The sequence below is a fragment of the Trichomycterus rosablanca genome, chromosome 19 (assembly GCF_030014385.1).
Source record: "Trichomycterus rosablanca isolate fTriRos1 chromosome 19, fTriRos1.hap1, whole genome shotgun sequence".
NCBI lineage: Eukaryota > Metazoa > Chordata > Actinopteri > Siluriformes > Trichomycteridae > Trichomycterus > Trichomycterus rosablanca.
Window position 1 is genome coordinate 13,754,826 of NC_086006.1, and position 25,958 is coordinate 13,780,783.

The 25,958-nt window shown below is 37.0% G+C and overlaps 1 protein-coding gene across 1 annotated transcript; it reads left to right on the forward strand.

The window, feature by feature from the left end:
- Positions 1 to 195: 195 nt before the first annotated feature.
- LOC134334015 (acetyl-coenzyme A synthetase, cytoplasmic-like) lies at positions 196 to 25,958 on the forward strand. Its single transcript, XM_063016209.1, has 12 exons — positions 196 to 331; positions 2,885 to 3,055; positions 3,166 to 3,299; positions 5,306 to 5,438; positions 5,532 to 5,588; positions 9,508 to 9,588; positions 11,601 to 11,709; positions 12,801 to 12,869; positions 12,969 to 13,145; positions 14,429 to 14,503; positions 14,598 to 14,802; positions 25,446 to 25,958. Exons 1-11 carry the CDS (start codon positions 236 to 238, stop codon positions 14,723 to 14,725), a joined length of 1,230 nt encoding a protein of 409 aa, XP_062872279.1. The 5' UTR covers positions 196 to 235; the 3' UTR covers positions 14,726 to 14,802; positions 25,446 to 25,958.

Below are 25,958 nucleotides of genomic sequence, written 5' to 3' on the forward strand. Positions count from 1 at the left end.
GTAGACCCAGACCGAATATTTGATTTTTGGTTAAGACATTCTCGGAAGTCTAAGCTTAGGTCATGTAGTAAAAATTGGGAATTACCTCTTTTGTCCATGCTAATGTCTATTTTGGTAACATTTAAAATGTTTAGGTTTATAGATGAAAGACTATTCTTAAGCTTTTCTATGTTTATGGGTTTTGCTCGACAAGGTGCCTTGGAACCCAGACGTGGATGTGTGTTGGCACACTCTGATGGAAGGAGCATCAGATGAATGTGAGCCAGTGTGGTGTGAATCTGAAGACCCTCTCTTTATCCTTTATACCAGTGGCTCCACTGGCAAACCTAAGGTATCATTAAATATATTGTGCTAATATTTTGCAATAACAATTCAGAAAAAGCTGGGATTTATAAAAATGCAAATAAATAAACGCAGTGTTTCTTACATTTACTTTGACTTTAGTTTAATTGCAGAAAGTATGAAATCAAGATATTTCATGTTTTGTCTGGCCAGCTGTATTTAATTTGTTAATATACATCCATTCCTGCATTTCAGGCCTGCAACACATTCCAAAAAAAAGTGTGAACGGTAGGGGTGTAACGATGCATCGCGATGCAAAAATGTAGCGATGTGCATCGTGGACATCTTCGCAATTGCACGTGCGTTCTGTAATTTATTAGTGATGGGTCGGTCGCGAACAATCTGGCTCTTAGTCGGCTCTTAAAGTAAACGACGGGATCCGGCTCCTCATTGGGAGCCGATTCGTGTTTTTTCCGGGGTTTTTTCTGTTAAAGCCGCACGTGATTGATTTACACTGAGCAGGAGGGGAGGGGTTACATACACACACACACACACACACACACACACACACACGGAGAGCGAGCACACGAACAGGAGAGAGTGAGAGAGAGAGAGAGAGAGAGAGAGAGAGAGAGAGAGAGAGAGAGAGAGAGAGAACTTGATTTACAGAGTGTAGTTTTACAGAAAAAAGTTTTACAGAGCGCTTTACATAGCCAGACATTACACGCTGGAAAGGTGAGGAAAATGAGTGACATGAAACAGTTCAGACCCACTGAGCTGGTGGGAGACCAAGTGTTCAGTCTACCCACATCTTATACATGTCACTGTGTACTGTAGCAACATCTGTCCCCTCAGATAGAATCTTTTCTAAAACAGGGCAGATCATAACAGAAAGGAGAAACAAGATCAACCCCTTAAAGATGAGCTGCTTGGTTTTTCTGAATGCCAATCTTCACTAAATACTTACAAATACTGTCACCTGGATGCTGCTTTTTGTTTTGCACATTTTCATTTATATTTTGTTGAGTGATGCTTTGTTGATGTTGTGGTGTTCCACTGTAGATGCAAATTTACAAATAATATACACAATCAGACCTTTTTGTCTAATTGAGATGGGTCTTTTTTGTATTTTATAATTTATTGTTGTGGCACTCTGTTCCACGTTAAGTATATAAATAAAGCCGTTTAAATAATAAACATTTAATCAAATGTTTTTTACATTAGTATTTCATTATACATGTAATTTGGTAATAAATTAGTTTAAACAACAACAAAAAATCTGTTTAAAGACTCAGCTCAGCTCAATGAGCATGTTTGATTACTTTGATTTTCAATTTAAGATGGCGATAAGTAATTTTAAATTTGGTAAACCTGTTAGTAGGTTACAGTAAAGTACTCTGTTCTTGGTAATTACCTTTAAATTGCAGGGGACTGAAGTTTTTTGTTTTTTTTTGCTTAAAAATGTACAAGAAAATGTGCATTGTTTTGCACTGTTTACACTTCAGAAAAAATCGTGAGAAAATCGAATCGTGAACTCAGAATCGTGAATCGAATCGAATCGTGAGCAGAGTGTATCGTTACACCCCTAGTGAACGGTGAAGGATTTACCATTTGCCATTACGTTTTACAAAACTTAAAAAGTTTTGGCACCAAGGAAGAAGTGTTTCAGGATGCCGCTCAGGTGGTAAAACACACACTCTTCACCAGAGCTGAGATCTCGCATACATGGTATCAAAACTCAGCTCTGCCTTGCCGGCTGAAGGCTGGGCGGCTGCATGAACAACGATTGGCCGGTTGTTCAGATGAGGGGAGGGAATTCGCTGGAAGGGGACACTCTCTCAGACTAGTGTGATTACGCCCTCTGCTGGCTGGTTGGTGGCGCTTGCATGGAGATGGGAAGGAGTGCGGTGGAAGGGTGTGATCCTCCGTACGCAGTGCTTTGCCACGCTACACTCATCAAGTGTAGGTGATAAGACTGTCGATTGCTGTACACGTGTCGGAGGAGGCATGGAGCAGCTTCGTCAGCCCCAATCAGGAGCAGGGACCAGCATTAGTGAGAGGATGACTGATGGGTAGAAATTGGATGCGCTAAAGTGGAAGAAAAAGGGGTAAAAAAATATATGTATTTCGCATTTTATTATTTCCAAGTTTTCCACACATTCTCTTTTGGGGTCAGGTCAGTACTGCAGACAGGCCAGTCCAGTACCTGTACCCTCTTCTTCTGCAGCTATGTTTTTGTAATGTATGAAGCATGTACTTAAAGTTTTAAGTGGCAATTGTAAATACAATTCCGTAATGTAGTGCTTAACAAAGGTGTGCCAAAGTAATCCCTTGCCCATGTGTTTTTATCAGCTATTGTTAATGGCATTCTTGGTAAAGTGCTGACTGAGGGATCAAAGATCATGTGTGTTCAGCACCCTTGACCTTTACACTCTGAAACTCCTTCAGATTCCTGGAATCCTTTAATGATGATATGCACTGTAGAGGGAGAAATATGCAAATTTTGGCTGTTTCACCATTGATGTTGTAGTATGCAAATCTTAATACCTTACTTTTATGTATTCTGACTTATCCTGATCAGTGATTCTGGTTTGTTTCCCAGGGTGTGTTGCACACTGTCAGTGGCTACATGCTTTACACTGCAGCAACGTTTAAGCTGGTGTTTGACTACCATCCTGATGACATTTACTGGTGCACAGCAGATATTGGTTGGATCACAGGTCACTCCTACATTACCTATGGTCCACTTGCTAATGGTGCCACCAGCGTTCTGGTGAGTGAAAACTATGTTCTTTTTGTTAATAAAGTAATACATTTAGACTAGCTGTTCAGCTGTTTTTGATTTGTGGATTTATTTTGCTTTGTCTATGGTTGCTCGTACAGTTTGAAGGTCTACCCACCTATCCCGATGTTAGCAGAATGTGGGAGATAGTAGATAAATACCTTATCTCCAAATTTTACACAGCGCCTACTGCCATCAGACTTCTCATGAAGTATGGCAGCGAGCCAGTACACAAGTAAGTACTTTATTACAGCAGGATTTATTACACCTTTTTAATCCTGTAATAATCCTAAAAATATTACCATGTTTTGCAGCCACAGTGCTGCTTTAGACAAATAGCTATGTTGCACACTCCAAAAACTGGAAGAGGGCCATGTATATAGCTATGTATGATAGGTGTATTTGCAACAAAGTTAATGCTGTAAAATGTCAAAAAAATATTGCATTTAGCTTGATTTATATAATTTATGTAAAAATATGATAAAGTGGTGAATTTGATGTAACATACATTTGAGTCTACTGTTTGACTGGTTTACACTACTTGTCCAAAATATGTGGACACCCCTTCTTATTAGATGGATTGGCTGCATTGCAAAACAGTTTTTAAATGTAAGCATAGACAAACATTGGCAGTTAAATGGGGTACACTTAAGATGTCCTTCACCAAACAATACCCACATTTCATTCGTCAGTGTGTTAGATTTGCCGTAAGTTTGCGGAATCTGATACTCTCATCTTAGAATCATATGGAAGTCCCTTTTCAATTGGAATCTAGGGTACAGTGGATGAGAATTTTTTACAGGAAAAGATAGGCTACAGTCAGTATTTGTGTAGCCTCAAATTTCATCTGTATGGAAGCTGTATTTTGTAAAATAATACATTTTATTAAAATATGTACTGCACATGCATTCATAAATCTAGACATAGCTTCATGGCTTCTGATTACATGGCAGTATGCACAATGGCAAGCTTAGCCAGTAGTGGTGGAAAGCCCTACTGAAAGCCACTAGACACTTGAGAAGCAAAAACACATTCACAAGTGTAAATAAATTACACTCAAACATCTGGAAGTCAAAACTAAGAAAGTCTCCTGCCTGAATGTAAAGTGTACTTGTACATTTACTTTGACTTGAGTTTAATTGCAGAAAGTATGAAATCAAGATATTTCATGTTTTGTCTGGCCAGCTGTATTTAATTTGTTAATATACATCCATTCCTGCATTTCAGGCCTGCAACACATTCCAAAAAAAGTGTGAACAGTGAAGGATTTACCATTTGCCATTACGTTTTACAAAACTTAAAAAGTTTTGGCACCAAGGAAGAAGTGTTTCAGATGTTATTTTGTGCAACAGTACGGGGTTGTCGCATTTTATTATTTCCAAATTTTCCACACCTTCTCTTTTGGGGTCAGGTCAGTACTGCAGACATGCCAGTCCAGTACCTGTACCCTCTTCTTCTGCTGATATGTTTTTGTAATGTGTGAAGCATGTACTTAAAGTTTTAAGTGGCAATTGTAAATACAATTCCGTAATGTAGTGCTTAACAAAGGTGTGCCAAAGTAATCCCTTGCCCATGTGTTTTTATCAGCTATTGTTAATGGCATTCTTGGTAAAGTGCTGACTGAGGGATCAAAGATCATGTGTGTTCAGCACCCTTGACCTTTACACTCAAACTCCTTCAGATCCCTGGAATCCTTTAATGATTATATGCACTGTAGAGGGAGAAATATGCAAATCCCTTTTAATCATTTTTGAACATTTCAATAATATTGAAACATCTTAAACATCTGGAAGTCAAAACTAAGAAAGTCTCCTGCCTGAATGTAAAGTGTAATTGTAACTTTTTTGTTGCAGGATGAATACTAGTCTGGGGTTGTTTTTGTTAGCTTGTGGTGGAACTTGTGGAGCCAGTTAAAAGTCCAAATGCTACAGCATACAGTGACTTTCTTGGAAATTGTAGATGGAGCTTTAAGAAGGCAATACCCAGTGCATAAATCAATACCCATAAAAAAACAGTTTGCCAAAAATGGTATAAAATAGTTTGACTAGACCTAAACCCCAGTTCTGATGTATTCCAGTTTTGGGATTATTTGTCATCCAACATCAGTCACCCAACCTTATAAATGCTTTTGTGGCCATGTCATTGCCTACATTGTTTTGGCCATGTACTGTAGATTGGTGTAAAATTGTGTTCTGTTTCCTAGCCCTATCTGTTTTTAAAAATGTATAATTGTGTTGACAGATTTAAGCGTAGTTCTTTAAAGGTCTTGGGTACGGTAGGTGAACCTATTAACCCTGAAGCATGGCAGTGGTACTACAATGTAGTAGGAGAGAAGAGATGCCCCATAGTCGACACCTTCTGGCAGACTGAAACAGTAGGCAACTAATTTTTTGTTCCTTCTCTAATTTCTGCATTTGAAATAGTAATGTGCACTTGATTTGATGATAACGTTTTGTTATGTTTTTAGGGAGGACATGTTCTAACACCTCTTCCAGGTGCCATTTCGTTAAAACCAGGATCTGCTGTGAGTCTCTCAATTTGTATACTAACTCCATTACTAGAAATGTTAGGACATTTTGTAAAAAGAAGAATCTGTTAGAAATGAAAGATTTTCAATGTTTTCACTGATCAGTATATAATCCATCACCTTTACTATCAATAAAACTTTTTATGGTTTTAGGAACTAATTATTGCAGTTTTGCAAGTAGAACTGTCCATTCCTTATTGATACAAGACTTTAGCTTCTCAACAGTACATTAAGGCCATTATCTGATTCTCCTCTTAATGAAGCACTATATACACTGCCTGGCCAAAAAAAAGGTCACCACCTGGATTTAACTAAGCAAATAGGTAAGATTGGATAATTACTGCATGGGTGATTGTTTCAGCTGGCAACAAGTTATTTAACCCTAACTGATGCAGTGAGTAGCTTCTCATTTGTTAAACAACCATGTCGAAAGACACATCCTGTGGTCGTGGAAAAGATGTTAATCTGTTTCAGAAGGGTCAAATTATTGGCATGCATCAAGCAGAGAAAACATCTAAGGAGATTGCTGAAACTACTAAAATCGGGTTAAGAACGGTCCAATGCATTATTAAAAAGTGGAAGGACAGTGTGGAAACATCGTCTTCGAGGAAGGAATGTGGTTGGAAAAAAAATCTTGAATGATCGTGATCGGTGATCACTTAAACGTTTGGTGAAATCAAATCGTAGAAAAACTAGTAGAACTCAGGTATATGTTTAATAGGGAAAGTAAGAGCATTTCCACACGCACAATGCGAAGGGAACTCAAGGGATTGGGACTAAACAGCTGTGTAGCCTTAAGAAAACCACTTGTCAGTGAGGCTAACCGGCGAAAACGGCTTCAATTTGCTAGGGAGCATAAAGATTGGACTCTGGAGCAATGGAAGAAGGTCATGTGGTCTGTTGAGTCCAGATTTACCCTGTTCCAGAGTGATGGGCCCATCAGGGTAAGAAGAGAGGCGGCTGAAGTTATGCACCCATCATAGCTAGTGCCTACCGATCTGGGGTTGCTGCAGTTGGTCAGGTCTAGGTTCAGCAACGTTATGTGCCCAAAGAATGAGGTCAGCTGGACTACCTGAATATACTGAACAACCAGGTTATTCCATCAATGGATTTTTTCTTCCCTGATGGCACGGGCATATTCCAGGATGACAATGCCAGGATTCATTTTGTGAAAGAGTGGTTCAGGGAGCATGAGACATCATTTTCACACATGGATTGGCCACCACAGAGTCTAGAACTGAACCCCATTGAGAATCTTTAGGATGTGCTGGAGAAGACTTTGCGCAGTGGTCCAAATCTCCCATTGTTAATACAAGATCTTGGGGAAAAAGGAATGCAACTCTGGACAGAAATAAATGTTGTGACATTGCCGAAGCTTGTGGAAACGATGCGACAGCGAATGCGTGCCGTAATCAATGCTAAAGGCGGTCCAACGAAATATTAGTGTGTGACCTTTTTTTTGGCCAGGCAGTGTATTTATAATAAGAGACAGATCTGGACTGCAGGAAGGCCAGTCAAGCGCACACATTTTGTCTCTACGAAGCTACACTGTTTTAGTGGGTACAGAATGAGGCCTTGCATTGTCTTGCTGAATAATCATGAACTTCCTGGAATAAGATGTTGTCTTGATGTCAGCATCAGTGGTACCTTTACACATATGCAAGTCACCAGGCACGTGCACAGATAGACCCCTAGTGATGCTCAAGCACCTGCCCTTTTGCCCTGGATGAGAAAAGTGCCCTTTCTGCTGGAGCCCAATTTTTTTCTACATTCATCATTATTTAAAAATAAAAATTACCCTCTCTGTCATCAATTCCCCCCAAAAGTGTTTTGATATCTGACGGGCATTTATGAGTTCTTGTGAGAATTCTGCCCAGATCTGATCCGCGGTGCGCATAAGCTCCCGCCTTGCCCCTCCCTCCTCCTCCTCCGGTTAGCACTCATGCAGTGCTGAGCGCCAGGCCAAACCGCTGCTACACACTTCTCCTCTGACCTGCAGCATCAGACAGACAGGTAATGACAGTGTTTCATACAAAGAGCATCCATGCATAACGCATAGCCTACACGTTTTGTACTCATGAGTCATGAAATACGTGATTTCAAATGATTTGATGTGAAAGCCTGAAGAAAAAAAAAGCATGAGCACAAACATTTTGCAGGAGAATAGTAACTCTCACAGTAAAGTGTTGAAAATAGATACAAACATACAATATTTTATCATTACAGCATCCTGGCCAAAACGCTGTGTAGGAAAGGTCACCTTTAGTCAAGGAGTTATTTTCATGCAAGCATTTATACTTCAACAGTTGAGGTTTACAAATGAGGAATAATTTTGCTAGGTAATTAACATTACAAACTAATATATGTAGAAGGCTAAATATAATGCTTTATGATATAGAACAGCATACAAAAATGATGAATAAATAGGAAAATGTTATTTAGCTGTCTATTTGATTTTATTGGCATAATAATAGGCCCATTGTTAACATTAACTACCCAAAGTGGGTTTCTGATTTGAAATCAAAGGTAGGTCTTAAGTTGAGCTACATGACAGGCTGGTGAGGTAAATTAATAATAATAATGGTATATTATTAGTGTAATGCTTCAACTCTGTCAGAAAACAGTAAAATGATGTATACTGTGTTCTCCCCTTTATGGAGATTTAGTAAGTCACTCTTGATTATTATGCACAACATTGATTTATCTCATTTACAAATTTTGCTGCATAATGCCAAGAAAATAAAGGTTACAAAAGCAGAAAGAAAAGGAACTACAGCAAGCAGCTCAGGGTAGCAGCTCTCTTTTATCCTGGATTAGGCCATCTACCAGTAAAGCAAATGAGGGAGATGTATCAGTATCAGTTGTTTGGTTATTAAAAAGCACGCACAATATGGCCTTGTTTTTGCCTGTTTTTTTATTTATTTATGCAATTTGATAATTTGAGTTATTTGATTAGATGTGTATTGATTGTGTTAACAAAATAAAAATGTAAGTTAAATATCCTACTGTTTTTTTTTTTTTAATTTTATGAATAATATTGGCGATGGGTGCCCTTTTTTTTGGCTTGAGCACCTGCCCCCAAAAATATCTGTGCACGTGCCTGCAAGTCACCCATGTTGTGGGCACTGATGTCCCCCATACCATGACAGGTTTTGGCTTTTGCATATTTCATTAATAACAGTCTGGATTGTACTTTTTGTCTTTAGAACAGAGAACTTCATGTCTGTTTTTTCTGAAAACAAGCTGAATACATTACCACAGTTTTTTGGTCTTTTTGAGATGAGCTTGGGCCCAGAGAACTCGGAGGTGTTTCTGCATAGAAATTATGTCCAACTTTCTCTGTGTAATAGTTTCAGGTTGCAGGCTGTGTTAAGTGACACTGGTTTTGTCAAGAACTCCTGAGCCCATGTGGCTGTATTTATCACAGTAGCATGACATGCAATATACCTCAAAGGTATATTCAAAATCTGTGGGTAACTTTTATGAAATTCTTAGTCCTTTGAAGTCACATTAAGATGTTCTTTATTACACCTTTTTAATCCTACTCCTACCATGTACCATGTTTTGCAGCCACAGTGCTGCGTTAGACAAATAGCTACGTTGCACACTCTAAAAACCGGAACAGAGCCATGTATACAGCTATGTATGATAGGTGTATTTGCAACAAAGTTAATGCTGTGAAATGTCAAAAATATTGCATTTAGCTTGATTTATATAATTTATGTAAAAATATGATAAAGTGATGAATTTGATGTAACATACATTTGAGTCTACTGTTTGACTGTTTTTTTTAGTCCTTTGAAGTCACATTAAGGCTTTAGATGTTCTTTTTTTAATTGCAAGGTTGTTATGATGTGATTTTTATTGTCAAAACAATTGGTCTTTCATTTTGTTTTTAAACTGGGACTGTTTGTAGACGTTTCCGTTTTTTGGAGTTGTGCCAGCCATACTAAATGAATCGGGTGAGGAACTGGAGGGACCAAATGAGGGCTACTTGGTAAGAGTTGTTTTTAACACCTAGTATTTTAATAAAAAAAATGTTGTCATGTTTACTGTTTACATTTTGTAACAAAGTTCTATAATGCTGTAAAACCCCTAACGATGCCTTAGCTTGCTGCTGTTTTAGCTATAGTGTTATAAAGTACACAAATACAGTAGTTGCCTATAAGCAGTAACCATCTTTGTTTTAAATTATCAAATTCAAGGTGACTGACTTGCCGCTCAGGTGGCGCAGTGGTAAAAACACACGCTGACACCAGAGCTGGGATCTTGAATACATCGTATCGAGGCTCAACTCTGCCTGCCGGCTGGGCTGAGCAACCACATGAACAACGATTGGCCTGTTGTTCAGATAGGGGTGGGATATTAAAAAGCCGGATAGGGACTCTCTCATAACTAATGCAATTACGACCTCTGCTGGCTGATTGATGGCGCCTGCACAGAGACGGGAAAAGAGTGCTGTCAGGATGTGTCTCTCCGTACACAGTGCTGATCCGCACTGCACTCGTCAAAAGTGTAGGTGACAAAATGCATACGGCTGCTGCCCACATGTTGGAGGGGGCGTGGGTTAGCTTCGTTCTCCTCAATCAGAGGGGGGATCGGCATTGGTGTAGAGGAAGCATGATGTTATCTGGCAATTGGACGCGCTAAAAGGGAGAAAAAGGGGAGAAAATGCATAAAAACTAAATATAAATATATATCAATATAAATATATATACAGTATATATATATATATATATATATATACAGTATATATATATATATATATATATATATATATATATATATATTAGGGCTGTCAAACGATTAAATTTTTTAATCGCGATTAATCTCAGAATTTCATATAGTTAATCGCGATTAATCGCATTAAAAAAAATCGGTGTAAATGTTATAGAAAACAAGGATTTTTATGTGAAATGTTACAATTAAAATGGTGAACACATTTTATGCTAAATGTACTTATGTTAAAAACTGCTGGGACAAGAGAAAACTGTAAGGGAGTTTTATTCACTCACATACTAGGCAGTAAATGTCAGATTGTAGTTTAGAATTTCTCCATCAGCAAACATTGTAGATCAGCGGTGCTTTAGGTGGGATAAGGCGTAGTTATTGTAACAGACTTTTCTGTGGTTGTATTGTGACAATGGTTTGATGGCCGTTTCTACACGAAGTGAGTGTGTTTTGACCCTTTGGGGCTTCCATAGTGCATGGACTAACGTGCTTAACTCAGCTTTCCGGTATTTGGTACCTTAACAGAATAAGTTAATAAAAGTGTTCTGCTCCCGACAACTTGTGAATATAGCGTGTATTTATTTCTTTATAAGTGCATCACTACAACGCTCGGTTACATTATGTTAACAAACCGCAAATGAAAAACGGTGGCAAGTCCGACAACTTTAATGTCGGACTTGCCACCGTTTTTCATTTGCGGTTTGTTAACATAATGTAACCGAGCGTTGTAGTTCTACCAGTCAAGTCTCAACATTAACTAGAATTTGCGTTAACGGCACTATTATTTTTAATCGCGTTAAATTGAAATCGCGTTAATGCGTTATTATCGCGTTAACTTCGACAGCCCTAATATATATATATATATATATATATAGGTGACTGACTTTATTTAGCCTGAATTTCGCCTTTAATTATTACAAGATCAGTTGGTATATAATTTTGCCTGTGTGGGGAAGTTACTATAGCATCTCTATTGATGTGTAGTACATATAAATTTTTTTTTATTAGACTGGATTTATGCTTTAGGAATAGTACATAATGATTAAACCAGTGTGACTTATGGTTTATGATCCTAATGATGAATGAAAGTTTGAATGAAATGTTTTGCTGTGTCCACCTGTCCTCTTTGTTTTTGGTAAAACAACAAAGTTTAAACATTTCTTTGAATTGCATCTCAACCAGAATAGGATGAGAATAGATTATACATTATATTTAAATATGAACATAACAATTCTGAAGTGTATTGCTTAAAATGTATACTATTTTAAACTTTTTTAGGTATTTAAGCAGCCTTGGCCTGGGGTGATGAGGACTGTGTATGGAAACCACCAAAGATTTGAAACAACTTACTTTAAGAAATTTCCTGGATACTACGTAACTGGAGATGGTAATTTGTTAGCACCTATTTCAAACCTCCTTATGTTTAGTTTTTACCTGTCTGTGTACATCACTGGTGACCACACATATGAAGCCATATATGCCAGCTGGTGGTGCTTGTTATAACTGGTCGATTATTTTTTTATTTATTATCATTTTTTGTTTTGTTTTGCTTTTGTTTGATACCACTATAGAAATTGCCGTTGCTGTCTCTGGTAGCAAAAAATGACTACAGTTTTGTCTAATGTTTATCCACACAAAAACCGTGAAAAACACAGTTAGTGTAAACTAACAGTTTTTTGTTTTTGTTTTTCTTCAAACACAAATACATTAGTTATTATTTACAGTCGGTCCAGTTTTTTTTTTCCAGAAATCAGACCTTACATCCTATAAAAGGCATACATAGTATAAGTTCTTACATAAATTCCTGTATCTGTAAACAATGCCTTGATTAATTTGTCGAATTACCTGCAATTAAAAATGACACAAAAACGTTTAAAAAGACAGAATGTTTATAACATATGTATTTATTTTTTGTCATTGTGAAATAGTTAAGGATGCCTTAGTACCACTACATGCAATCATTGAAGAAGACAATAAATAAAAAATAAAGGTTTAAGAAATATTACAGCAGAATGGCAGGCAATTGGTCAGTCAACTTGAGAGAAGTTGTATGATGCAACAAGACAAAACAAAACAATAATTATTTTTAAGATAACTAAATTTGGACTTTGAAAGAGCTGAGACCATAATCCAGTTTCTTTGCCATGACCTGACCTGATGTAAGAAAACAAAAAAGGTTTTAAATTTTTTCTTCTTTTTAACTTCATGCAATTATTTAATAGCACAAGTCTGATAGGCAGCCATGGAAAATGTTATTGCAGTTATTAAATGTGACCACAATGGTTTATGCTGGCAAAATCATTTTGAATAATTTATGCTAATTTTCTCGGTAATTAAAAATGTTTTATTCATTTTCCTGCAAATGTGTATTTTCTTATGTGTAATTTAGCATGTCATTATATTTTAACTCACTTTTCTGTGTTTCTTAGACATTACGAATGTAAAATACACTCTAAATATGTTTGATTACACATTCAGGTTGCCGCAGAGACAAAGATGGATACTACTGGATCACGGGCAGAATTGATGACATGTTAAATGTTTCTGGTGAGAGATGATGACCATGTATTTTGCTGCTTATAATGTTTTTATTTATTTTTTTATTTTTTTCAAATTTTATTGTAATTGATTGTAAATTTCTTTCAGGTCATTTGCTAAGCACGGCTGAGGTGGAATCTGCTTTGGTTGAGCACAAGGCAGTAGCTGAGGCAGCCGTGGTGGGAACACCGCACCCTGTTAAAGGAGAAAGTTTGTATTGTTTTGTCTCGCTCAAAGATGGCATCAGTTACACCTCCACCCTTGAAGCTGAGCTAAAAAAGCAAGGTGTGTGTTTGTTTAGTGTCTATGTGATTTTTCTTTTAGTTTATGTTTCTTTAAATCAGCCTTATAAGTAGGTCCCTACTAAATTGATGGGAAAATGTGCTTAATTTCACAGACCTTGTTTTTCAAAAATCACAGATTTTATGGATTTTTAAAGAAAAGTGCCACATGTCAAGGCAGTCATTAAGTAACACTAATAAATTGAATGATAGAATAAATGGAAGCTACAATAAACAGCACAGCCTATCTTAATAGTTGGATGTAAACCTAGAACATTCAGCGGTGGTGCGAGGCTCTGTCGCAAATCCGAATTTTTTTTGTCCTTGTTTTGACTCTTTGTCCACACAATAGTAGTAAATAGTTAATTAACCAGTAAACGTGAGGCACTTGAACGCTATGCGAATGAAAAATGTTTAATTGCTAAACACAGTCGCTGAAACTTTAAACTGAGGACCTGCAATTGGGAATTAAAAATGAATATATTGAGAGAAAAAGGGGAAAAAATGTTTCCAATCAGCATTGACTGGTCAAATCATTTTTGGTTAATTATCTTTCAAATCTAACCAGTGGTCCAGTACCAATAATAAATTTTTAATGATATTTTTTAATGATTCCCTAACAAACATTATCGATCAGGAACATTTGTGACAAAATGATTGCCACAAAAATGAACACTTAACTGAACAAGCACTGCTGTGGCCGAATTTTAATAGAAACTGTACATTGACGTCTCGACAGGGTTGCCATTTTGAAGCCTTTTGTATAAAAAATACAAATACGTTTCAGTAAGTTTTAAGCACAAAATCTAAAAGTAAAATGGTCTGAATATATGTTTGGAGGAACTCATAAAACTTCAACCATCAATCTTGCCAACTGTTAAGTACAATATAGGATTTGATCTGGCGCTATCATGGCACCCTGTTTGGTTTGCGATACGGCTAATTATGTAGATTTATTGGAACTTTATTATACAAGATTTTGTAAACTCTAGTTATGCTGAATAAGTTAGAGTTAAAAGAGGAATTTTGTTTGATAATTCATAATAGTAAATCACTAACATTTAGATGTTCTTACTGATTGATTGGCTAACCAATACAATAGTATATTACTGTATACTGTATATTTGATTAAAATAACAAATAAACAATACCAAGGTAGGACTGCTTAAACTTACTCTAGAGGTTATAAAACAGCTGTTGTTAATATATTACTGAGGTTATCATCACAGAAAATCTTTGGTCCTAATATAAAATAAAATATTTCGCATGTTTGTCGCATTGTTACAGTGAGAGAGAAGATTGGTGCAATAGCTACACCTGACTACGTACAAAATGCCCCGGGGCTTCCTAAAACCAGATCAGGTACCAGAATATTATTTTATTATTTGTTTGTGTACGTATTTGTGTTTATGTATTATTCTCAGAAAATGAAACTGTCTTAAAATATCCTCCTCAGGTAAAATCATGCGGCGTTTGCTACGCAAGATAGCGGCCAACCAGCACGATCTAGGAGATGTGTCCACTTTAGCAGACACTTCAGTCATTCAACAACTGTTTGAGAACCGCTGCTGTACTGCTGTGTGAGCACTAGAGGATGCTGTTATATTTCACTTCGGCCCGACGGAGACATGGAGCAAAGTGTAAATTTACTACAAAAAAAGGTATATAAAATACTGCAATTTCCAAAATGATCAGAATCACTGGGATATAAAAATGTCGAGATGGAAGTTTTTACTGGACCCATATATGTATATTTGTTTTAAACACTTACAGATTTTGGTTCGCTTTTGTTCGGTTAATATTTTATGATTTGTATAATTTGTTGGAGTGACTGGAGTGACACATTTGATTGTATTTCATACTTTTTCAACAATTCACTCAATGACACATTGGGTTTTTATTAATGCGCAGAAATTAATTTGCCATGGCCGCAAATCATGAACTTGTTCTTTAAAAAAAAAAAAACAGTTTGCCCTGTTGTGGTATAATTACATTAACATCTGCTACATTCATAAGTGAAATTACCTGATGAGTATAATGTCATAGCTCAGGTGTTGGTTGCTTTTGTCCCAAGAACCACAAATTAAAAACACAATTATTGTTTTCTTTACATTATTACCTATTGGGTATGAGGTACTAAATGCCCCTTTATATACTGCATGAATGCAGTAGTGGAGTGATTTGTATAATGCTTTAAGTTTGTAATTTTGTGTTACAAATAGGTAAGCATTACTTCTCATACATTTTAAATGAAAATAATACAAATGATTTTAATACTCACAACCTGTTATGTACTATGTGCTTGTGATATGTAACAAGATCATTTATAAATGGACAGTTAAATGTTAAATGTATTCCTTCATTAAGCCATTGCATCAATTTTATAAAAGAAACATGTAATGTTAAAGAACATTATTAGGGAATATGCCATTTTGGAGTTTTGCTTTTTATTTGTGTCTACATGCAGGTAATCTGCTTTTCCCCCTCACCCCTGGTGAAAATCATGCTAAAGTGGATTAATTACTCTAATTGCCACTTTGTGTAAATTTGTAAGTAGTTTTTTGCAATGTGTTGGCATCATCTCCAGGGCAGTGCTAGCTTAGTGGTTAAGGTACTGGACTAGTGATTGCTGGTTTAACCCCTAACATTGCTAAGCTGCCACCATTCATTGCCTGAACAAAGCCTATAACTCTTAATTGCTTGCATTGTATTAGTCACAGCTATGTGTTGCTTTTCATTAAAATGTCTGCTAAATGCCATAAATGTTTAGGATATTCCTTCAAGCACTTAGGATTTTCTGATTGGCACCTGACCCAACATGACCCTTACTAACATTAAACAATTGGTGAAAAAATATCTTCTTTCCTCTTTTCCTTGGCCTTTATCCCATTCGGTTGCGGGGTCGGCTCTTCGGCGGATCATGATCTGCGCATCGATTTGGCACAATTTTTACGCCGGATGCCCTTCCTGACACAACCCTCCCTATTTTTATCCGGGCTTGGGACCAGCACTACAATGCACTGGTTTGTGCATCTAGCGGCTAGGTATCTATAGGACAATTCAGTGTTTCCAATTAGCCTGGTGGCATGTTTTTGGACTGTGTGAGGAAACCGGAGTACCCGGAGGAAACCCACGCGGACATGGGGAGAACATGCAAACTCCTCACAGAAAGAACCCGGACCGCCCCACCTGGGGATCGAACCCAGGACCTTCTTGTTGTGAGGCGACAGTGCTACCCACTAAGTCACCGTGCCGCCCGGTGAAAAAATATAAATTAATAAGACACTAATTGTTAATTGCACTTCAGTAATAGTTTAATAATAATTTATTTGAATATACTGTTTTTAAGGTTAGGCTTCACCTAAACATTGCATTGCAAACTAAATTCCACATTATATGTTAATTGTTTGGTACTTTCATTAAGCTCAAAGTTTATTGTAACTAGTTTTAGGAATCAGCTAATAGTGTAGTTTTCATATGTGTAATTCCTTCATTAATGCTTGTATTCTTTAATGCCCTTTTTTGTTGTCAGTGATATTTTTGTAATCAACTTGACAGATTATAAAATGGTGGCTTATTTTTTCACTAGCGAAATAAAAGGCTAATTCTGCTTTCCCTCAATGAGGCATGATTTTTGTTTTCTGTTTATATTCAATTCAACGGTAGCTTTATTGTCATGGACATTCATATTGCCAATGCTCATTAAAAATACTGCTTGCAAAATATATAAAAAACAACAATAATACTAGTGCAAATAGTAACAACAAAAATAATAGTAACAACAATTACAGTAAAAATACGTATATTTAAGTAGTTAACACACGTTTGTGTGTGTTACGTGGTCATCCACTGTTCTTCATCAGGGTGTGTATGTATTGTGCTGCTAGTGTGCATCTCTCTCTGTGTTCCCCCAGTAGGTGGGGCAGTTTGTCGGGATCTGAGAGGGAATGATGGTGTTGAATTTGGGGAAGAATTGGGTCCGAATGTGGCAGTATTTAGATTTGTTCAAGCAATTAATTGCATGATTTCCTGTGACTGACTGGCCTCTGCAGGGAGTACCAGGGTGAATTTAGACTTATCACTACCCTTATCAGGAAAAAGTGGCAAATATATAGCATTTATACAGTTTATTATACAGTCCTGGGCAAAATTGTAAATAAAATAAAACAATACATCTTCTACAGAAATATATCTAGCTCTGAAGAAATTATGACACTACACACACGGTTATGTGGAAAAAAAAAGGTTGTCACAAGAAAACCTTTGTGTTTTTTTTTTTTTTTTCCTTTTTGCTCCCCCTTTAGCGCATCCAATTGTTCAATTTGCATCGTGCTTCCTCTCTGTCTATGCCGAACCCTGCCCTGACCGAGGAGATCGAAGCTAACCCATATCCCCTCCGAAACATGAGCAGCAGCCAGATGCATTTTTGCCACCCACACATTGATGAGTCTGGCGCCACCTAGCGTTGCATGCGGAGAGACACACCCTAAGGGCACCCTTCCTCATCTCTTGTGCAGGCGCCTCCAATCAGCCGGCAGAGGTCGCAATCGCATTCTGACAGAGAGAGACCCACATCCGGTTCTTTGTCCCACCCCCCAACTGAGCAACCGGGCAATCGTTGCCCATACAGCCACTCAGCTTCGAACCGGTTGCAGCGTGTCTTTTTACCGCTGCGCCACCTGAGCGGCCTTTGTGTTTTTTAACATACTTGAACATATAGGCTTTTGATCTTTTTCATTTAAAAAAAAATGAGAGATTGAGGTAATATAACTAAATAAAACTGATCTAATTGATAGAAATGCAATTTTGTTCTGAGGAAAAAGTTAGGACACCCTCACATTTATTTCAACTTAGATTAGATTCAGAATAGAATCAGGTACACCAAATCAGTGACATGATTAGAATATTGTAAGACTTTGTAAGATTTTTGAGAAGCTTGTCTAATTTAAACCTTAAGCATTTAGTTTGGTTTTGTTCACTATATTTATGGTGAGGTATCTCTGAGGCCTTTGGAGAGAAAGTGGTATGTGAACAATCAGTCTGGTAGACTGGAAAAATTAGCTATTAACCTGTCTGTAAAAAAATGTAAAACTGCAAACATGGCCAGGTCAGGCAAGTTCAGTCCAAGTTCAGCTCAAAAGAAGATCGCAAGATGTGTAAAGAAGCTTTTGCCCCAGTTGATGTCAAAGTGCATGCATCTAACTTCAGAAAGAGACTGTACAAGATTATCATGAAAGGTTACACAGAAGGAAGTCTTGCTTTAAATAAAATGTGCAAAAGCGCAAGGCTTAAGTTTGCCAGAGAATGCCTAGACAAAGACCAGTACTTCTAAAACAATGTACTTTGGACATTTACCACTTTATGTTGCTAACCCTTCTCACAAAACTCATGAGGCATTTTGGCACTGAGGATACCAAACAATGAAGTGTTTGGGTGTTATTTTGTCCAGTTCTTCCTGCAATCATCTTAAGGTGTGCATCAATACCAGTGTCAGCTGGTGGTTGTAAAAGTAGAGTAGGAAGGAAGGTAAGCTTGATGAATGAGGGGGGAGTTGGGGAGGTGTTAGTAAGGGGTATATGCATGCATGTACAACATAGATACATTTAAAGGCAGCAGTAAGGACACCTTGTCTACAACTAGTAAGCTAACATTCTACAAACCCAAATCGGAGCAAAGATATTTCATGTTTTGTCAACTTCATTTAATATTTAATATACGTACATCTATTCCTGCATTTCGGGCCTGCAATGCCTTTCAGAAAAGTTGAGACAGGGCAATTTGGGGGTAGTAATGAGGTTAGATATGAGGTAGTCACTGATGTTAGATGTCATAAAAAGCACAGTTTTTTGTAATGATGTTAATGCCGGAGGGTGTTTGCAGAGCACTGGCGACTTTAATGCAATATGTGCCTCAGCACTGTGTGCAAATTTACATGGTCTGTATATACAGTGGTGTTCAAAAAAATAGCAGTCCAACACCATTAACCTGATGAATCACTGTTTTTAGTAGAAGTGATATTTCTACATAGCAAATAATTTACTTGAAAGTGTAGTAGAGTAATGAAAACAAAACAAACCCAACAATTAGGACATTCTGAGTAATCGAAGCATTGATTGAAAGGGGGTTGTTCAAAATAATAGCAGTGAGGAGTTCAATTGGTGAAGTCATGCATTCTGCAGAAGAATTGGTGTCAATTTTGTCCCTTATTTAAGGTAGGAGGGTGGCAAATGTTGCACAGGTTGGTCATAGCACATTTCCTTCTGAAATACTGGGTAAAATGGGTTGTTCCAGACATTGTTCTGATGAACAGCATACTTTGATTAAAAAGTTGATTGTAGATGGAAAAAACATACAGAGAAGTGCAGCAAATTATAAGCTGCTCAGCTAAAATGATCTCAAATGCCTTGAAGTGACAACCAAAACCTGAAAGACGCAGAAGGAAGCGTGGAACTACTGTTCAAAAGGATTGAAGAATAACCAAAATGGCAAATACTCAGCCAATGATCATCTCCAGAAAGATCAAGGAACATCTGAAGTTACTAGTGAGTACAGAAGATGATTAAGTGAAGCCAATTTACCAGCTAAAACTCCTTGCAAAGTCCCGTTGTTAAGAAAAAGACATGTCCTGAATGGGTTCAAATTTGCCAAGGAACACATTGACTGGTCCAAAGAGAAATGGCTCAACATTTTGTGCACTGGTGAAAGCAAAATTGTTCTTTTTGGGTCCAGTGGACGTAGACAGTATGTCAGATGACCCCCGAGCACTGAATTCAAGCCAAAGTTCACTGTGAAGACAGTAAAGCATGGTGGTACAAAATGATGATATGGGGATGTTTTTCATACCATGGTGTTACGCCTATTTATGGCATACGAGGGATCATGGATCAGTTTAAATATATCAGAATACTTGAGGAGATCATGTTGCCCTATGTCGAAGAAGAAATGTCCTTAAAATGGGTGTTTCAACATGACAGTGACCCAAAACATCTTGATTACAGACAAACAAGATTGAGGTAATAGAGTGGCCAGCCCAATCCCCTGACTTCAGTCCCAGAGAGAACTTGTGGGCTGATATCTGAAATGCGTTCTTTTGAGGCAAAACCCAAAATTGCAGAAGAACTGTGGAATGTAGTCTAATCATCCTGGACTGGAATACCTGTTCAGAGGTGCCAGAAGTTGGTCGACTCCATGCAACACAGATCTTGGAAACAATTGTTATGCCACTAAATATTAGTTCAGTAATTTAAAGTAAAGTGAAACCTCAAACATTTTTTTCAGTTTATACATACATTTGTTGAGTTTTTAAAGAAAAATGCTGGCACTGCTATTATTTTGAACAGCCTAATATTCATTTTTCTTAACTTTCTGTAAAGGATTAACACAAACTGGCTAAATTTTGTTAATGTTTTGATTTAGAATTGAAAGTGTAGTATTTTCAGTGCATTTGCATTTATGGAAATAAAAGTTATTATAATGATTTTGTGCTTTATTCTCTTTTTTAAAATCACTGCTATTTTTTTTAACACTACTGTACAACAAGAAGTCACAGTAAACAAAGAAAGAATATTTATTAATACATACAAGCAATTTTGATAACATATGTTGATAAAATTTTGAGTTTGAATAAAAAACATCTAGTTCTCTTGACAAATGTCCATGTTCACTGTTATTTAACCCCCAGTCTCAGTACTTGGTGGAGCATCCTTTTTCTTTGATATCCTCTAACAAGCAATTTCGCTAAGTGCTAACATGCTTCTGACATTTCTCTTATATGCCCATTTTTGTCATTCAAAAGCTTTCAGATTATTTGGTTTTCTTTAAATCCCATCAAAGGTTTACTATAGGATTTAACATGACAGGATATTCCATGTCTGATTCCTGAACCAAGCTTTGGTTGACTTAGAAGTGTGATTGGGATCATTGTCTTTCTGAAAGGTCCAAATATCTCCAAAGTTAAATTTCACCACAGAAGACATAACATTCCTCTTCGAATGCCACTGCATTTCTGTGAATCCATGATGCCAGTCACATGGTCAGTGTTGCCCATTCATGCAGCAGAAAAACATCTTCATATTATCACTGACCCACTTTCATGCTTGACTGACGGTATAGTGTTGTTCTGGGCATAAGCTTTGCCTTAATGCTCAAGAACAAACTGCTAATTCATATGGCAAACGGTTTCAGTTTTGAAACATTCCTGTATTTTTAAGGGAATTTTTCCTTGCCACTGTTGCCCTCAGCTTGCTCAACGGGTTTTTCGTCTGTTGGTCCTGGAGTCTGTAACGTTGCTTTGAGATACAAATAAAATTGACTTGACTTGGCATTGAAAATCTTCTTATAGCCATTGCCCTTTTGGTACAATAAAATGATCTCTCAGCTTTTGTGACAGCTACTCAGTTTTTACCACATCTTAAACATATCCCTGTGTGGTGTTTATACAGCATCACATCAAGACACATCAGACAGATTAGAAGTAGGTTTTAAGACCAGTAGTTTTATGTAGGGTTTGAATAATTGTGACATAGCATTAACAAAGTATTTTGCTACTGTAAAATACTACATCATTTATTTTCTTTGATCAGTTGCTGTATCATCCAATGAATAAAGACTTGATTTACAGCAAAATGTAGCTCTGCAGAAATGTTTACAGTTGTAAATCCTTATTTTATTTGGGAAGTTGTATTTTGTAAACATAAACACATTTAGATTTCATTTTATATAAAGTTAGTTGCCTGCAAATAAAGACAAATGTATGTTTGTTACTGTAATACATCACCTTTATTTTTTATTACATTTTTAACTGCTGGGAACTAAGAATACTCAAAAGTTTTCACTGTAAAAACTATTTGCCTATTCCTGCTTGATACAAGACAGTCTGTCTGTCTGTCCATCTACCTGTCTGTAAATGTAAATAAAGGATTGACCATGTTTTATTTGTAATTAAAGGTCAAATTATTTAACTCTTGTGGTTTCAAGGTAATGTGTTTTATCCAGGGTTTATACATATTATAATAAAATGTTAGTCATTTAGTAAAAGAGTCTGTCATGTTTTTTTGTAAGTAATTAGAATTGTGGTAAAGGCTTTTAGAAGCAGGTCTTTGACATGACTAGCTGCAGAAATGTAAACAGGTTGGTCTAACTTTGTGTTGTTCTGATGCTGTGTTGTCCCAGTCATGTTATGCATTGCTTTGATCAAAAAGTTTTTTACAATTCTGTTTTTATAGGTCTTTAACTTATTTGCAATAGTATAAACAATGAAAAACTTTAATGCTAAATTCTAGATTTTCCAAGAGGTTTTTAGATGGTTTACAGACTTTTTTATGCAAACAGTTATTAACAATGAATGAATAAATACTCCTGCTGAAGCAGTCATTGATGAATGGCATGCTGCAAGACATCCCTGGGGGTGTGTGTGCTTCTGTCTATGTGTTGGCCCAGCTGTCTATGGGATCGGACCCAGAGAAGCATATGCGCTATGTAACACATGTTTAATTCGCACAACACAAATGTCACAACAAGTCATACTCCCTGAAGAGGGAGGTGTAAAGGAGAAAATAGAAAGGGGCAGTGGAACCTATTTGGAAACACAAAATAACAATGAAAATGTACACATGGATGAACCTAAAATAAAATATAACAACAGCATTTGGGTCAGCAACAATGTTTAATTTAAATAAACAAATACAATAAAAACTATACAATTACTTTGTGTTTTTCTGCTGTAGCTACTGGTTAGAGGAAAAAGAGAAAAGATGATCTGGTCCTGCTGTCACCCACTACACATATATTGTATATTTTATTACTGATGTGAATTACTGAGCAACAATTAATAATGCAACATGCTTTAAGATACATAAAATCTCAGGCATATGCAGCTGAACCAGAATCACAGCTGCATCTATTTTAAGTACTTTGTGTATTCCAGTTTGCTATTACATGACTAAATACATTTACAATTTATTTTGTAATAAATTTTGTAAGCTGATCAAGCTTAAACGTCTCTTTGTGAAAACTGGAATAGCATGCTAATTATCACCTATTACCTTCTTACACTTTTTCACCCAGTCCAGCAAAAGAGAAACAAAAAGAAACATTGACTTATGGTCAAATTTGGTACAGCACCAAGTATTGTTTTTGTTTTTTTCTTCAGATTTTTAGTTTTTCTGCAACAAACATTTACTCCCATGCTGTGCATAAAACAGTTGTTTTTCAGAATTGTTAGTGCACAACTTGTTCTTTTTCTTTTGTATCCCATTACATCATTCTGCACAGCATGCCTTTATCCCCCAAACTTTGTTGATGGTTACTACATGCCACAGTTGTTGTACACAACAAAGTATTGTCTGGCCAGTTTTGTATTGTCTGCCTAGTTTTAGGCTATTAGAAAAATCGTGCCACTGTGCAAAAAGGCAAGACGCAGACAGACACTAAGTAAAGAATAACATTGTGTTAAAAAAAGCTTAAGCTAACATTGCATGCAATGTACTGGAGGTCAGATTGTTGTAATAAATATCATTTGAGCACTAATGTGCTCAAATGATATTATAAAATAGTGCTCAAATGACATTTATTACAACAATCTGACCACCAGTACATTGCATGCAACTAATCTAAACTTTAGATGATCATACCGCTGTACCCTGTGAATAGTAGTGTTCACACTACCTTTGACGGCTAGCTTTTTAAGGTGACAATAATTCAACCTACCATTATAATATAGCAATGATGAATTTGATGGTGGAGATGAAATATATTTCAGGGGTTGCATTATTTGAATGGTTTTAACTGTGAGAAAGAAAAAACTAAAGGAAACTTAGTAACTTACCTAAAGCTCACCTTTACTTACTACTGCATGCATTTACACTGATCAGCCATAACATTAAAACCACCTCCTTGTTTCTACACTCACTGTCCATTTAATCAGCTCCACTTAGCATATAGAAGCACTTTGTAGTTCTACAATTACTGACTGTAGTCCATCTGTTTCTCTATATGCTTTATTATCCCCATTTCATGCTGTTCTTCAATGGTCAGGACTCTCCCAGGACCACTACAGAGTAGGTATTATTTGGGTGTTGGATCATTCTCAGCACTGCAGTGACACTGACATGGCGGTGGTGTGTTAGTGTGTGTTGTGCTCACTAAAGTAAACAATAATACCTGCTCCGTGGTGGTCCGGAGGGGGTCCTGACCATAGAAAAACAAAGCATGCAGAGAAACAGATGGACTACAGTCAGTAATTCTAGACCTACAAAGTGTTTCTATATGGTAAGTGGAGCTGATAAAATGGACAATGTGTGTAGAAACAAGGAGGTGCTTGTTTCGGTGTACATACATGTTTACTTTAGTGAGCTGTTCTAAAATCATCCAGACTGTTATCAGTAAAAGGTACAAAAGCCAACATCTGTCATGGTATGGGGGTGCATCAGTGGCCATGGCATGGGTGACTTGTGAAGGTACCTTTGACATAGAGGCATATATTGGAATTTTAGACACATGGTGTCATCAAAGAAACATCTTTTCTTGGGAAGTCCATGATTATTTAAGCAGGATGCTCTGGTAGATCCATAAACAAACTCCAGTTAGTTCAAAATGCAGCAGCTCGAGTGCTAACTAGAACAAAAAAATTTGACCATATTACTCCTGTTCTATCATCTCTACACTGGCTGCCAGTTAAATTTTGCATTGATTACAAAATACTTTTACTAACTTATAAAGCGCTACATGGTCTGGCTCCACAGTATCTGAGTGAGTTTATTAATTACTACAACCCAGCACGTCCACTTCGTTCACAAGATGCGGGGTACTTATAGTTCCTAAAATTAAAAAGACCACAGCTGGTGGAAGAGCGTTTTCTTACAAAGCTCCACAACTTTGGAATAATCTTCCTGCCTCGGACACAGGGGATTCGGACACAGTCTCAATGTTTAAGTCTAGACTGAAAACATATTTATTTTCTCAGGCTTTTGATTAGTATAGACAAAGGCGCAGAGCTTGGGGGTTCTTGGTCATAGAAACTTGTGGTGATCAGGGATGTTGGGTTGCTGTCATCCTGCCTCTCTTGTCCGATCACTCAGGTTTGATGACGGTGGGGAGATGGGCGCTGATGTCCTGTGAAAGCCTTCATGACCTTGTTACCTGCTCGCTCTCCCTTTTAGTTATGCTGTAATAATTAGGGCTGCCGGAGTCTAAAACTCTCTGTAAAACTGTTTGTCAACTAGCATTGTACATTATTAACTACATTCTCTGTTGTTTTTCTCTGTTGGGCATTCTGATGGAAACCTGTTTACCCGCCGAGGTTAAGGATTAAAGTCGAGACTGCCGGGACAACGATGCTGCTCCTGTCAGATGTGACGGGTCTGTAGTAATTGCAACGACAAGAAATCACTACAGACTTTATTGAAGACTAGAGCGGATAACAACTCTATTATTATTTAATTGTTTATTTATCTATTTATTACCACTGTATGACTTTTAGATCATTTAATTCTGTCTTTGTATGATTTGTGTAAATCGTGTATTTATTTAAAGTATCCTCCAGGCCACCCAAGAAGGATGGGCCCTGCTGAGTCTGGTTCCTCTCAAGGTTTCTTCCTGTAATTTTCAGGGAGTTTTTCCTTGCCACAGTCGCCCTCGGCTTGCTCAACAGGGATTTTTGTATCTGTTGGTCCTGGATTTTGTAAAGTTGCTTTGAGACAATGTATATTGTAAAAAGCGCTATATAAATAAAGTTGACTTGACTTGACTTGACACAGAATGCATGTGCTTGATCAACCTTTTGTTAATGAAATGTCTTAAAATGTTTGAAGTGTTGTAA

Coding starts and splice junctions, on each gene's coding strand:
- LOC134334015 (XM_063016209.1), top strand. CDS start 236: ATGGAAGGAGCATCAGATGAATGTGAGCCAGTGTGGTGTGAATCTGAA. Junction 3,056..3,165: donor ATGGTGCCACCAGCGTTCTG/GTGAGTGAAAAC, acceptor TTGCTCGTACAG/TTTGAAGGTCTACCCACCTA. Junction 13,146..14,428: donor AGCTGAGCTAAAAAAGCAAG/GTGTGTGTTTGT, acceptor GCATTGTTACAG/TGAGAGAGAAGATTGGTGCA.